The sequence below is a fragment of the Hemiscyllium ocellatum genome, chromosome 26 (assembly GCF_020745735.1).
Source record: "Hemiscyllium ocellatum isolate sHemOce1 chromosome 26, sHemOce1.pat.X.cur, whole genome shotgun sequence".
In the NCBI taxonomy this organism is placed as follows: domain Eukaryota; kingdom Metazoa; phylum Chordata; class Chondrichthyes; order Orectolobiformes; family Hemiscylliidae; genus Hemiscyllium; species Hemiscyllium ocellatum.
Genome location: NC_083426.1, coordinates 30,778,253 through 30,793,173, shown reverse-complemented (window position 1 = coordinate 30,793,173; position 14,921 = coordinate 30,778,253). Strand labels below are relative to the sequence as shown.

The 14,921-nt window shown below is 39.0% G+C and overlaps 1 protein-coding gene across 2 annotated transcripts in view; it reads right to left on the bottom strand.

Moving 5' to 3' along the window:
• Positions 1-14,921, bottom strand: part of itpr3 (inositol 1,4,5-trisphosphate receptor, type 3) — a 280,397-nt gene that overhangs the window by 128,091 nt on the left and 137,385 nt on the right. For both annotated transcript variants that reach the window (XM_060845471.1, XM_060845473.1), the window contains exons 14-18: positions 11,646-11,787; positions 10,785-10,943; positions 9,703-9,875; positions 8,244-8,363; positions 4,066-4,248 (exon numbers count right to left, since the gene is read on the bottom strand). In XM_060845471.1, coding sequence (XP_060701454.1) covers positions 4,066-4,248; positions 8,244-8,363; positions 9,703-9,875; positions 10,785-10,943; positions 11,646-11,787 — 777 coding nt within the window. The remainder of the gene's footprint in view (positions 1-4,065; positions 4,249-8,243; positions 8,364-9,702; positions 9,876-10,784; positions 10,944-11,645; positions 11,788-14,921) is intronic.

Genomic DNA, 14,921 nt, shown 5'->3' with positions numbered 1-14,921 from the left:
CATTGCTGTATAGTAAGTAGAAGTTGGCCTCAGCTTGTATAAAGAATCCATAGTAGAACCAATCAATGTTGTCTAAATATCTAATTTGCTGAGTGGATCAATGTGTACAAGATGAAAATAGAAACAAAAGATCAGAGAACAGGTGACTGGGTAATATTAGGGATAAAGATCTGTTTTGAATTCTGGACTTAATAAGTCATTTGTACTTTAAATTACCCCATTTAATGTAAAATGTAGTAGTTTGGAGAAGGTATGTGACCACTTAAAAAATCTGCCCAGAGACAAGACAATGTGACCTCATGCAAAGTCTTTCCGAAGCCAACATGCTGTGTTCTGTTTGTTATTAAGGCAGGAAATCAAAGTGAAACTTACTGAAAGTAAAGTGCAGGTTTTTAACAATTCAAGACAAAGAAGCTGGTCCTGCTACATATAGACTCTCAGAGTCGGTCAGACAGATAATTTCTAATTAACCTGTTCAGAAATGTTATGACATACCTCTGAAGCAAGCAAGACTTGAAGCTGTCTGTCCTGGTTAAGAGGTAGGAGTGCTATACTGTACCATACGACCCTCAGACAGACAGATGTGAATACAATCCATTACAGGTGCTGCCATTCCAGCCGGATTGCTTTTGGGTTAATTACCAGAGTGTTAGTGAGGAATTACAATTCAAGAAATGAGAATTGTGGAGATTAAAAGACTAAGGAGCTGACAAAGCTGGCTTACTATCAGTAGTCTCTTCAACTACGCGCAGATAATTGAGTAAAGGAACATTGTCTAAACAGATATTGAAGGATTCACCCTGAAGAGATGAGGAGAAGGTTTCAAATTGAAGTCAACAGAAGCTCAGGGATTTTATATTCAAACTCAAGAGAATGTGATGTGATGTCCAAATGTGGTCTGGGATTTTAGGTTGTGTTTGTGGTTCTGTTCGCCGAGCTGGGAGTTTTTGTTGCAAACGTTTCGTCCCCTTTCTAGGTGACATCTTCAGTGCTTGGGAGCCTCCTGTGAAGCGCTTCTGTCATGTTTCCTTCGGCATTTATAGTGGCTTGTCTCTGCCGCTTCCGGTTGTCAGTTGCTGTCCGCTGCAGTGGCCGGTATATAGGGTCTAGGTCAATGTGTCTGTTGATAGAATTTGTGGATGAGTGCCATGCCTCTAGGAATTCCCTGGCTGTTCTCTGTTTAGCCTGCCCTATAATAGTGGTGTTGTCCCAATCGAATTCGTGTTGTTTGTCATCTGAGTGTATGGCTACTAGGGATAGCTGGTGGTGTCGTTTCGTGGCTAGTTGGTGTTCATGGATGCGGGTTGTTAGCTGTCTTCCTGTTTGTCCTATGTAGTGTTTTGTGCAGTCCTTGCATGGGATTTTGTACACTACGTTGGTTTTGCTCATGCTGGGTATCGGGTCCTTTGTCCTGGTGAGTTGTTGTCTGAGAGTGGCTGTTGGTTTGTGTGCTGTTATTAGTCCTAGTGGTCGCAGCAGTCTGGCTGTCAGTTCGGAAATGCTCCTGATGTATGTGAGTGTGGCCTGTCCTTTGGGTTGTGGCATGTCCTCATTTCGAATTCAACACAAAGGTATACAGAAAAGCCACACACACAGACCAAGTCCTGAACTATGAAAGCAACAACCCCAACACACACAAACGAAGTTGTGTCAGGACATTATTCAAAAGGGCCACAATACACTGCAGCACACCTGAACTACAAAAAGAGGAAGAAGAACACCTATACAAGGTATTCAACAAAAACGGATACCCGCGCAATTTCATCAACAGATGCCTTAAGGAAAGACAACGAAATGAGGACATGCCACAACCCAAAGGACTGGCCACACTCCCATACATCAGGAGCATTTCTGAACTGACAGCCAGACTGCTGCGACCACTAGGACTCATAACAGCACACAAACCAACAGCCACTCTCAGACAACAACTCACCAGGACAAAGGACCCGATACCCAGCATGAGCAAAACCAACGTAGTGTACAAAATCCCATGCAAGGACTGCACAAAACACTACATAGGACAAACAGGAAGACAGCTAACAACCCGCATCCATGAACACCAACTAGCTACGAAACGACACCACCAGCTATCCCTAGTAGCCATACACTCAGATGACAAACAACACGAATTCGATTGGGACAACACCACTATTATAGGGCAGGCCAAACAGAGAACAGCCAGGGAATTCCTAGAGGCATGGCACTCATCCACAAATTCTATCAACAGATACATCGACCTAGACCCTATATACCGGCCACTGCAGCGGACAGCAACTGACAACCGGAAGCGGCAGATTCAAACCAATATAAATGCCGGAGGAACCAGCACAGAAGCGCCTCACAGGAGGCTCCCAAGCACTGAAGATGTCACCTAGAAAGGGGATGAAACGTTTGCAACAAAAACTCCCAGCTCGGCGAACAGAACCACAACAACGAGCACCCGAGCTACAAATCTTCTCAGAAACTTTGAATTTTAGGTTGTGTTAAGAAATTAATGGTAAATACCTATTCTGTGTTTGTTGTCTACTCAGTACTGCTCAATTGTCATTGGCTTTAGTTTATCAGCAAGAGAGGCTGTATGTATGAGAGGTGGTGAAGGAGAGAATGGCAGCAAGTGGGAGGAGCAACAAGTAGGAGACAGGCAGTGATAAGAAGGTTGGTCAGTGGAAGGTTCAGCAAGATGATGCTGAAAATGTGTTGCTGGAAAAGCGCAGCAGGTCAGGCAGCATCCAAGGAACAGGAGAATCGACGTTTCAGGCATAAGCCCTTCTTCAGGCTCATGCCCGAAACGTCGATTCTCCTGCTCCTTGGATGCTGCCTGACCTGCTGCACTTTTCCAGCAACACATTTTCAGCTCTGATCTCCAGCATTAGCTGTCCTCACTTTCTCCTCAGAATGATGATGGTCAGGGAAGGGAAACAGCAAATGGGAGGGGCAGCAAGTAGGAGAGATGGACTGTCTGGAAGTATTGAGGAAAGAAGCAGTGGGCTGGAGGGTTGGTGAACAGGGGATAAGTATCAAAAATAAATAAGTTGTTCAAAGCTTGTATGTTATCAACAGCTAGTGAGTTATTAAGAGTTAAGTTATTAAACACATTCGTACTGTAATCTGTAAAGATGGATGAGGCATCAATCCAATGTACTGCTTTGATCTGGATGGTGTTAAACCTCTTGAATGTTGTTCAGAAATTAACAGGGAATACCTTTTTCAGTGTTTGTTATTCATACACAGGGTTATTGTAGCATGGAAAGCTTTGTCACAGAGACTGAATGAGGCAAAAAACTGTTGCATCTTCTCAGGGAAATGGAACAAATATTTGAAACAGAAAAGCTAAATTTATGGGAAAGGACCAAGATATAAAAATTAGTTTTGTTTGTACAAACAACACAACAATGGGTTCTTTCTATGTTGTACATCTCTTACAGTTGATGAGTGAATGCAGTAAAGTGACATCTACGGTAATAGACCAGCAACCCTTTTGTCCTATATTCAAGAAGATTGCAGCAAATTGTTATATTTATAGATGTGGCAAGTTGGAGGCTGGGAACAGATAAAGTGATCCCAAAAGCTGCTAAATGGTTCAAAAAATTAATACTTTACAGAGATTTGGTTTATATATATCTACACAAAATGTGGTCAACACTTAAAAGCTATTCCCTTCAGGGAACATAAACAAATGGGGCTGAAAATAACAGTCACAATACAAAAGAAGTCTAGTATGAGCAACAACAACAGGTATGAAAATGAAGATGTCAATAAAGCAATATTAAAAAATTCAGTAGTTCACTTCTTAAAATGCAGTTTTCTTCAAGATGCCTGTTCTTGTTAGCCAGGCATCCGTGCCTCTTCAGAAGGGCGAGCGCTAACAGAAAGGTCCACTCTAGGATTAAATAAATTCTTTAGACATAAAAAAGCAACTTTTACATTTGCCACAAAATAATTACCAAATGACCCTGATAAAATCTAATCATTACATATGGGTTTAAAACACACTTCATTAACAATTACATACACTACTGCTCCTCAATGCAAAGGTGTACATTTGCAAAAACCAATGCAAATTACCTGTAATAAGTTAGGACATTTTCATCATGTGTATTACCAGCTCTGGCCTCTTGCGCTAACTGTCTGATACTTTTCTCCTGAACTTCGTTCATTTTGTCTGTCCAGATCAACCAAACTTCGTCTTCAAAGTATTCCATACTCATATACTCTGGAGACTGAGACATTTCCTTCACTGGCCTCAACCTATAAGCAAAATATGTAACAAAGTATTCAGCTTCTCTGTGCTTTACACTGCATTGCAAAGTTAAAACATTCATACTTCTACTTGCATGTGTATTGCATCTTGACCCTCAACAAGTTCAAAATGCTTTCTAATGAATGATAGTTCATATTGTATGGGAACATATAGTTATATTTCCACACAGCAAGTCCCCACAAACAGTTAACAAAAAAATGGCCAGATAATCCTTTGTGACAATGTTGCTTGAAACAGGAATATTAGGGCACTGACAGAATTTACTGTTTTCTTTTAATGCAGACATATCCACCTGAATATATTATGATTCCTCAGTTTGATGTTTTACCTCAACATTTATTCTGTTTATATTTCAGTATGTGGTCTTTCAGTTGTAACATACAAGAAACTCTGTGAAAGCAGGTTTTAACTAAATAGCAAGCTCAGTTACAGTTGGTAGTCAGTGACAGCTCTCCTTCAAACTGAGGATAGCATTGGATCACCAACAAGGTGACATCCCAGTTATAATGTTCTGATCTGCACCTCATTATTAGTCTCAAAAAATGATCTATGGCAGGGACTTGAAAGCAGAGTTTGAGATGCCTCACATCCTGCTAGTTGTCAGCAACATCCCACAATGAAACATGCCAAAAATTCACAAGCTTAGCCAATTATGCTGACAATGAATAAGGAGATAAACTTTGTTCATGGTTTGTTCAGGATTTCTGAACAATTTTTATATCTGCCTTCGAATGAACATTATGTTGCTTAGGCAGTGTCTGGATATTATGCATTGTGTCGGATAAATTGAAGTGAGTTCTTTTTAGCAGACAAACGTGAGAGAAATGATACTGCTGCTTTTTGAAGGATTTCCATCCATTTTCCTTCACAAAACAGGGTAGGTCTACGTGATGTTGAATCTAGAACATAATCAAACTATTTAATTTGAATAACAAAAACAAGCATGAGACAAGATGTCAAAATCTCGTATAACTGTGTTGGCAGTAGCATGGAACTACATAAAGCACTCTGTGTTAAATTCTCCCACCTTGCTTACAGTTATAAGACTGTACTAGTCAAACCTTGCCAAATTATCCCTCCATACCTTTCACAACTGTTCTTCAGACTTCAGATTGACTATTTTTCACTATGGTGATCCATACTTTTAGAACTATTTCAAATTTGTTCAAAGTACGTTGGCATCATCTTGTGACTAGGTTCAGTGACTGACTATCATCATACCCAAACTGCAAAAGGAACAAAACTTATGGTCTAACAAACCAAGTTTAATTCAGAGATCTGGCTTGTCCAGTATCGTTGTTAGCTGGGATTGTGAGACCATACCTTTGACCTTAGCCCTCATGTTGCTGTAAACCAAAGTTACATTTTAGTACATTTAACCATAATACAGCTAGACAGCAAGTGCAGTTAGCAGCCACCAGACAGAATGGGTGGAAGAATCAATCCCATTTTGAGGACTGGACCCCATAAGCAGATAAGGAGAGGCATGTGACTGTCAAATCTGCCCTTGGCTGGAGCTCTCCAGCTCAAGATGATCAAGCAGCTCAATGACTGGCCCAAATACCATAGCAGCGAGCTACAGTCACCATATATCCGCTCTGACTTTTCATGTCAGGACTTCTTACTGTTACTATTCGGTAGGTGAGGAGAATAGAAGTCTGATATCAGATATGTAGTAATGAAGGAAAGGATGAGTGATAATCCCCAATTACAGGCTCCTCACTGCTCACAACAAGAATTTTCTCTCTGGGAAAATGCAGCTTGTCAGTCTTGATGTTGAGAAAAGCCTTGCTCAACATCTCACACAATTTTCCAAATTTCTCAACATTCAGAGCCTGGGATGATTCTGCTCACTGACACCATCTTGAAATGCACCTTCCTCTGGAGTGACGAGAGTGCCATTTGATTCAGCTAGCAAACTGGGGATCTGTTGACATACTCAGAACCTACGTAGCAATCTGGGAGACAAACAAGCAGAGCAAACAAGTACATGCTTCCTTGGGAATGCAACCAAAGTCAACCAGTAATGGTACATTTAGACTTGCTGACATGGAGCTTTGAGGAGATGGATTGCTTCTGTCAGTTCCAGAAGAATTGTGTGTTCTACTACTGCCGACACTCCTGCATTGTGGGAGCATCTCAAGGACTGCACTAGCTGCATTGGGACAAATGGGAGTTGAACCAAGAGGGAACTGAACTGCAAGGGAATAGTCAACCAAGGTGAAATCTGAAGAGGAGTTTGAAGTTGCTGTTTCCTTTCTCCACATCACATTGGCATCTGACATGTAATTGGGCAATATCCCATGTTTCCCCCTTGGAAGTGGTTAAGTGTTCATAGTTACCTGAATTGAAGAAAACATACAACTGTAAATTACTGAAACACGTGGACACTACAGACCGCTGAATGGCTCAGCACAGAAAACCTCAAGCTCTGAAAACATTCCAAGCTGCTGGCATAAGTATAAAAAGGTGGGAGAAATAAATAAATGTGGAAATTAGGATATTTCTTTACATCTTAATGCTGTAATGGAATGTTCCCTAAGTGTATGAAGAGTTATGGAACAAAGGGCGATAACTGGAGTTAAAATTACAACCTTATGAATGGCTCATTGGGTGCAAGAGGCTGGCCTTACGTTCCTAATAAATTTTCCCTTCATTTCAAGGGATTTTGCTTGCCACATCTAAACTTAAAGATGGTAATTTTGTTGGATCTTCTTCAATTTGTAAGCAAGAATGGAAGAGACTTGAAAATCTTAGAAAAAACATGTTTTAACTGGCACTCTGCCCATGCATAAACATTTAGGAATAAAACAAATCACAACCACAAACACCTCCCAGACTATACAGGTCAGGTCAATGGCAGCGCAGAACTCTTTCTACATCTTTAATAATGTGTCTTAACAACAAAAAAAAAGCCTGCAGAATTATTTGTTGCAATTTACTTTCACGTGTTTCATTATCTGGAGAGGAGAATATCCCCGGACAAGAGGTGTCAGAGCATTATGGAACATAAAAGTCAACTCAATCTGCTTTGGAGCACAAAACCCATGAGAAAATCTCATCATGGATCAAATGGCACAGGAGTCATAGAGGTTTACACCACACAAACAGGCCCTTCAGTCCAACTCGTCCATGCCGACCAGATATCCTAAATTAATCTAGTCCCATTTGCCAGCAGTTGGCTCATAGCCCTCTAAACCTTTCCTATTCATATATCCACTCCTGTGTCTTGTAAATGTTTTATTTGTACCAGTATCCACCACTTCATCTGGCAGCTCATTCCATACACACACCACTCTCTGCGTGAAAAAGCTTCCCCTTAGATTTCTTTTAAATCTTTCCTCTCTCACTCTAAACCTATTACCCTCTAGTTCTGGACTCCCCCACCCCAGGGAAAAGACTTTGTCTATTTACCCTATCCATGCCCCTCAGGATTTTATAAACCTCTACAAGGTCACCCCTCAGCCTCTGATGCTCCAGGGAAAACAGTCCCAGCCTGTTCAGCCTCTCCGTATCGCTCAAATCCTCCAACCTTGGCAACATCCTTGTTAACCTTTCCTGAACCCTTTCAAGCTTCAAAGCATTCTTCCAATAGCAGGGAGACCAAAATTTCTAACCTACTGCAGACTATTTTGCTGCTGTTTTAAAAAAAGGACAAAAGGATTGAAGTATTCATAAATTGGCAACAACAAATCCACTCTTGGTGAACAGAATGAGATATTCATTAGAAGTACAAGCTACAGTAACTGGAGCAATATTGATTAATTGCAGTAATAAAGAATGCTCTGAAAACAGGATGATATTTATATCAGTTGTTTTCTACAGAATGTTTTTGCTCTTTTCATTCAAGAATGTAAGCTCTATACACAAAGCTCTTTGTTTCATTCAAAATGTGAATCATCTTTGTTCCTTTATAAACCAAAAAGAAACAAGAGTATGGACATCTTTGATGATGCTGCTGAGAAAAGAAGCTGTAACTCACTCAGTTTTTATGAGGATATCTTCATTCTGAGGATCCAATACACATTTGCAAATAAGTTCCTGGGTGACTGGAATGGCAACGTGATTTGACACACACAGATCTGATAAATAATCTAAAAATCTGTGAGAAACCAGAAAGAATTAGTGACAGGTGTTTGACAAAAAATATAGTTTATTTCATTGGCCCTTTAACTCTTCAGATCTTTGTTCTTACAGACAATATTATATGGAATGATGCTAACAGCCACAACACACCTCCTATTTAAGAAGGCAGAGTTCTGCTAGCAAGTAATGATCTAAGGCCTCTATTGTCACTGTAACTAATGAGCAGTAACATTAGAACTGGCTGCAGTAATTATTACGTTCAACAGGCAATACAAAGATGCAGAATGCTCGCATTATATTGAATAGGTTAATTTTACATTGCAATCCGTATGACCATTTTTGGATGCTATCTATTTTAGCCATGATTTTGTCCACATCATTTCACCATTCACTTCATATCTATGTTGCTTAGACCATCAATATGCATACTTCTACTTCACACTTACACCTGACTGGTTCAAATCAGCCACAAATTTCAACTCTGCAACCATGAACAGTGAAGACTCATTTTAATTGTTTTAAGAATAATTTGATTACATCATCTTTTTTTTAAAAAAATCCTATCACTTCTGTTTCCTTTCAAAATTAATGGCAGCTAATCCAAAACACAAATTGCATGTTCCATTTACAAGACCATGCAAGACTCAATTACATATGTCAAAACATATTCAGCTGTTTACAGTTGCAGGTACTTTCTCTAGTCATACTGAAGTAACTTGCATCATGATTAATTGGGCTAAATTACAAAGTTGCATCTGGGCCTAAAGCAGATGCTATGGGTTACCTGGAATGTTTGTAGATGTCAATAAAAAGCAATGGAAATGAGGTTATTTCTATAAGCAGTGTCAGTTTTAGGTCTGTAAAGCAAAACTAAGACTGTAGCCCATCATGTTTTATATCACAAATCATTTAGTACAATTATTTGCTTAAGGGCTGAAATAGCTATTTGGAGACATAGTAACCATTCTGTGCCAATAACATTCTAAAAAAATTGGAATAAAGTGAATCACTAATTTTACTTTGGTGACTTTAGTTGAGGCACAAACATTGAGCAAAGCACATGAAGAACTCTCCCATTTTCTTTTCACTGTGTCGTGGGACCTTTCATGTTCACTTGGATAAACAGACTGGGCCTTATTTTAATTCAGTATCTAAGAGAATGTGCCCCTGACAATAAAGCACCACATCCGTAACCCACTGATGGTTTGATGAATCCCCCCAGGGAGAACCTGCTTCTGAGGCTCTCACAGAATATTTGATGAAACAGAATTCACCCAGTGGCTGTGCTGCAGTTATACATGTGATTAATGTTCACTGAGCAGTTACAGCAACCCTAAAACTGTGGATCACCCTACCTTGGTTCTCGGCTCTTCCTCACTAGTTTGACGAAGGTTTCAACTTCTGTTTTCGTAATGTGCTTTTCTAGCAGTTTTCTGTTGTTGTGGAGTAATGCTGTAATTGTGTCTTCAGCCAGAATGTCATAGCCAATCTGAGACTGCATCACTCCAAATTGCTTTGCAATATGTTCCTAATAGAGTAACAAAGGGGAGATGTCAAACAAAAGTACCTTTAGTATTATAGCCCCATTTGTTCCAGCCTAGGTTCCTCTCCTTCACAAAGCCTACAAGGCAAGAGCTTATGAGTCACTGATTTAGTGCCCTCGAAACCAAGAAGTTTCCTTATGCTGTACAGGTTTGTGCAAATGCAGGAACTTCCTTCCCCTTCCATTAATCCATTAGTTTTTCAAAAGAAACATGCACGTCACAAAATATTCTTTTCATGTGTTGCTTATGAGGCAGATTTTATGCATTATTGCTTCAGATCCTGGCTATGCATGATGTAAGCACCAAAACAGAACATGGGAGGTTAGTGTGTCCCAGACAATGTCACAGGTTACACTGCAATGCCTTCCATGAAGAATCCATTTACATTGTCACTGGTTAATTTAGCAGTATTTTGATTTATACTAATGCACTACAGTGCCAATCATACAACAGCAGGAGCTGGACGCAGACAGAAAAAGATAGAATACAGTCTTCCTATAATCAATGATGAACAGAACTTTAGAGTGGTGGTACCCACATTTTTCTCTTTTCTTAACTATAAAGATTATAGGGATATCTCACTATTGACAGTGGTGAATTGCAATTATTTCCTGTTAGAATTCCCAAAAGCACTGACAGAAGTAATCAATAGTGTCCCTGACACGGTGAGGCAGCAGTGCTAATCACTGAGCCATCGTGCACACACTGCTGCACGAATGAAATTGTCTTATATTCTGCACTTGGTGTTTGCTTTCAATCTCAGCACTGATAGTTGAAAAACCTTATTTTACAAGTCTGCCTCATGTAGATTCATTAAAGAAATTAATGTCTATTTGAGGTCATGTTTAAGAATTGGGTTCAAGCCATTAAACACACAAGTCAGAGCCCCATACCTGGTTTTTCCTGTAATCATCCTGTGAATGTCGAAGTAATCTGTAACAGAGTCGGAACATGTACTGGTATGGTGCATTCTTCTGATCAGCAAGCTCCTCCAACCTTAGCATAGGTCCATCACCTTTATCCACAAAAGGGGCCTTCAAAATTCCAAATATCTGTGCACAGGAGGCAAAAATGTCAATGATTTTGCCATATTTTCTACATAATAAACACATCGACAGCAGAGTGTCTTCCTTATTCTAATCTTTTACTGCAAGGGATTCTCAGTGGCAGAAGCAATATAAGTGACAAGCTGCATTGGGCCTAATGGCTGCACGTACATAATCCCAACAGCAGTCACTGGATAACCATCAGGACAGGAGCTTTGCCAGCTTACTATTCATAATGCAGAAGAACTGAGTGTTCATGCTGGCATCAGCTATTTGTGCATTAGTCAAAAATCAGGCTTCCCTTTATGGGTCAGCAACTTACTGCATTAACTCATGTAATTTTACAATATTAGATCCAAAGACTTATTAAGGAAGTGAAGGGGAAATTACTAAATTTGGAGATATATATGTCTCTGGAAAGGAAAGGGTTATGGTTATGTAACGGTTGTCAGAAATTGGGAGAAAGGGGATTACTTCAAAGTCTAACAAATACATAAATCCTTTTTCTCCTACATTTATAATAAGATTACTGTAGAGATCTCATAATCATACAGGAACTCTAACACAGGCTAACAGCAACCATTGTGCTGATTTTACATGACATGTTTACCATGGGAGCTGCCACACGAATGTTTAGTAGTCCATAGCAAATGTATTGTTACATCTACACAAATTCCAAACATGTTATTAATGATAATCACTAAGTACCTGCTTCAGGATGTTTTGTTCTCGCATGAGTTTTTGTCTTTCCCTGTTGGGTTTTGTCATGACAATGTCGAGAACATTCTGACCATTGTCAGCAACCTCCACAACAAAAAAGACAAGATCTTCCAACAATTTGATCGCAAACCTATAATGGACAGAAAAACAACTCAAAATCTTTGTCATTGATTTCAGTTAAAAAGCACAAATATCAGGGGAACAACATTTACTGACAAGGGGAAATTTGCAGGGTCTAAATCTATCTCAACCATATCAAATGGGTGTTTTGAGGCTTACATGTATTGCTCGTTATACTTGGTGGATGGTAAAACATGCTGCTGCAGTCTCCATTCTCTAATTGTGCCCATCTTCTGTACCTGTTAATGGTATAAATGGCTTATGGAGACTTCTGGCAGTTTTAAGCAGCTGTTCACACTGTCAATTTGGAACATGGAATGTAGCATTTGAAGCTCAATGTGGAATGGAGATTTGGAAGACGTGATTGAGGTGTGCATGGATTAGGCAGCAGAATTTCTGGCACTAACCCTCGAGGTTTATTCACTCCAATATGCTCGGTATATGAAATCATGACAGCTGTGAAAGTGAAACGAGAAGTTACAGATCAAGAAAGTTTGGAAAACTAGCTCCAACTCACTTGACAGTTTCCAGCAGCAAGTCACACATTAACAGCGATGGGAGAGAGTTCAATCATGGAGATTTCTGGCAGTTTTAATCAGCTAAGTAGTAAATGTGTAAAAGCTGACTGAAATTGCTTACAGGACTGAGTTTGCCTGAAGTAAGCAGGATATTTTTTAAAAATTGGTAGGCTTTTAACTGCATAAAATATTGAGCATATGTAATACATTTAAAGCAGCTCTTTTGTATTTGTCACTTATAGTAAAGGCAACATGATAAGGGTGAGTGATTGAAATAGTATTGAAAAACACTCGTTAAATAGGAATATTTAGCATGTACAACCACTTAATCACAATTTAAATATTATAGTTCAGAAGCAAGCCTAGAAACTAATAATACACAGCAATCCATACAAAAGAAGGTTAAGTATGTTCACCGGGTGACAGGCCACGTGTACGTTTTGCAGCCTGTGTTTCACATTTGTGTTGAATATTTTCAGTTTAGTTTCTTAAAAGAGCTGCTTTTAAATTTCTGCTTGCCCCATGCTCCTAGTCTAGGAAGAATGGAAAATCTCCTCATATGCCTGCTCCTGGGCTTGTCCAAAGTGGCCATCAGTAGTTGTTGGCAATGGGCTGTGGACAGGATTGTAACCTCCAACTGTCTGTTCCTCCTCCATGGTTATGTTCACACTCTGGGAGAGGGAGCATGCAGACTCCACCAGTGCAACAGAGGCTTTTAGGTACTGGTGGGCCCTACAGGGGCTAGGGTACATCACCACCCTGGTAACAATATTTTAAATTAACGTTGATACACTTCCAGTGACTTCTTGACTTCTTGCCCCACCAGGGTCTGTCTAAATCACTATTTTTCATTTAAAAGAGTAGATCCCAATACTAGCCTAGACAAGTCAGGAAGACCCAAAAGCTTTGAAACAGCAGTGAAGCTGTGTGTTTTAACATTGCCAGGTCCAAATTAATTACTGTTTGAACAATCAGATATTTTGATCTGTTTTTACAATGGTTGGAGGAAGACCGGATTGCATTTGTTTTGAAGTGAATCAGCTTGAGTTTCCATACCTGTTGTATCCCAGAATTCAACTGATTCCTAATTGGATTGTAAAGCCTCCAGATTGCCTCAGACAGAGCAAAATGAAATTGAAAAAACTGAGAGAAAGAAAAGACTGGAGAGAAAAATGTAATAAAAACAAATAAGGAAACAAAGTAATCTTCAGAAGGTTAAAGGAAAACATACAATCTTTCAAGGCAATAATGATGTTACTAATAAAAACGATTTAAGGTGATTGTGCAGGGTGAGTGTATACAGCAGTTCTGTTTGCACTGAAATGAAGGCATTTATATCTTGCTTGCTTGATGCATTATGTAAGTAGAATTCCAAAAGAGGATATTATCCATATTTCATTCAAGCCTCTCTATTTTAATTGTGAATTTGATGTTATTAAGTATCAGGATGGTCTACAAACAGGATCTAAATCAAATTTACAGCTGTTCTCATATGTCCTGTCTCTCTACATAGAAGAATACACATATAAAATTACATTTCCTTTGTAGGAGCATGGCATTTTAGGAATAGGAGTAGATTTTTCAGACCCTTGAGATTGCTCCAATCATTCAATGAGCTAAATGGCTAATATGTAACAACTCCATATGCCCATCATATCTCTTATTATCTTGGGTAATCAGAAGCCTATCAACCTCAATTTAATATTAACAACTCTCTAGCATCAATTGCCATTTGTAGACATGTTCTAAATTTCTAGCACTCTTTACGAGAATAAGTGGCTCCTACTTCCATCCTTGAATGGTTTGATTCTATATTCAGTATTTGTCTTGCCTGCCACCAGAAGTAATTCTTCACCAGCAGACATAGTTATTCCTCTTTCTACCCTATTTGTTCCCATAATAAATTGAAAACTTGAACCAACTGCTCTTTAATTCTCTAAATTCTGAGGAACAGAAACCTTGTTTGTGTAATTTTTCCTTGTCAATCACTCCTTGGAATTCTAGTATCATTCAGATACATCTATTCCACATTCACTCCGATATATCCTTGCTCAGATATGTTACCCAGAACTGTTTGTGTTCCATGTATAATTTTAAAAATGCCCAGAAGCCAAGCATAAGGAGAAATGTGGAAACTGCAAAATAGTGAGAATAAATTTAAAACAGTAAAAGGAGCATTCATCCAGAAATATTTGAAGTTACTGAATTAATGAATTTCTTGTAAACTAATATGGCATCTTTAACTTAAGTCTGCATTCCTTCAAAAGTGACTGGAAATTTAGGAGTTACTACTGTAATGAGTAATATGCTAATTGTTAAATTTATGTCTGAGATTAAGATCTACAATGAAGTAACTGCCTGGTTTATATCTTCCAGCTTTGTGTATATGAGATAGAAATGCATTAGCTATGATCTCCCCAGTCTGTAGAACGTGTGTTTAGGGCGATGGCTTTTTGTGTGTAGGTATGAGTCAGTTACTTTGAAAAAAAAAATGTTGTTAACTTATGTGGATTCTGTTATGCCAAATTAAATTATATGATGTCTCAGAAATTAATGTTTTCTTTGTATGTTGTGGTTTTGAATTTAATAAAGTGTCAGTAATTGATAATTGAGGGTGTAGGTCGAA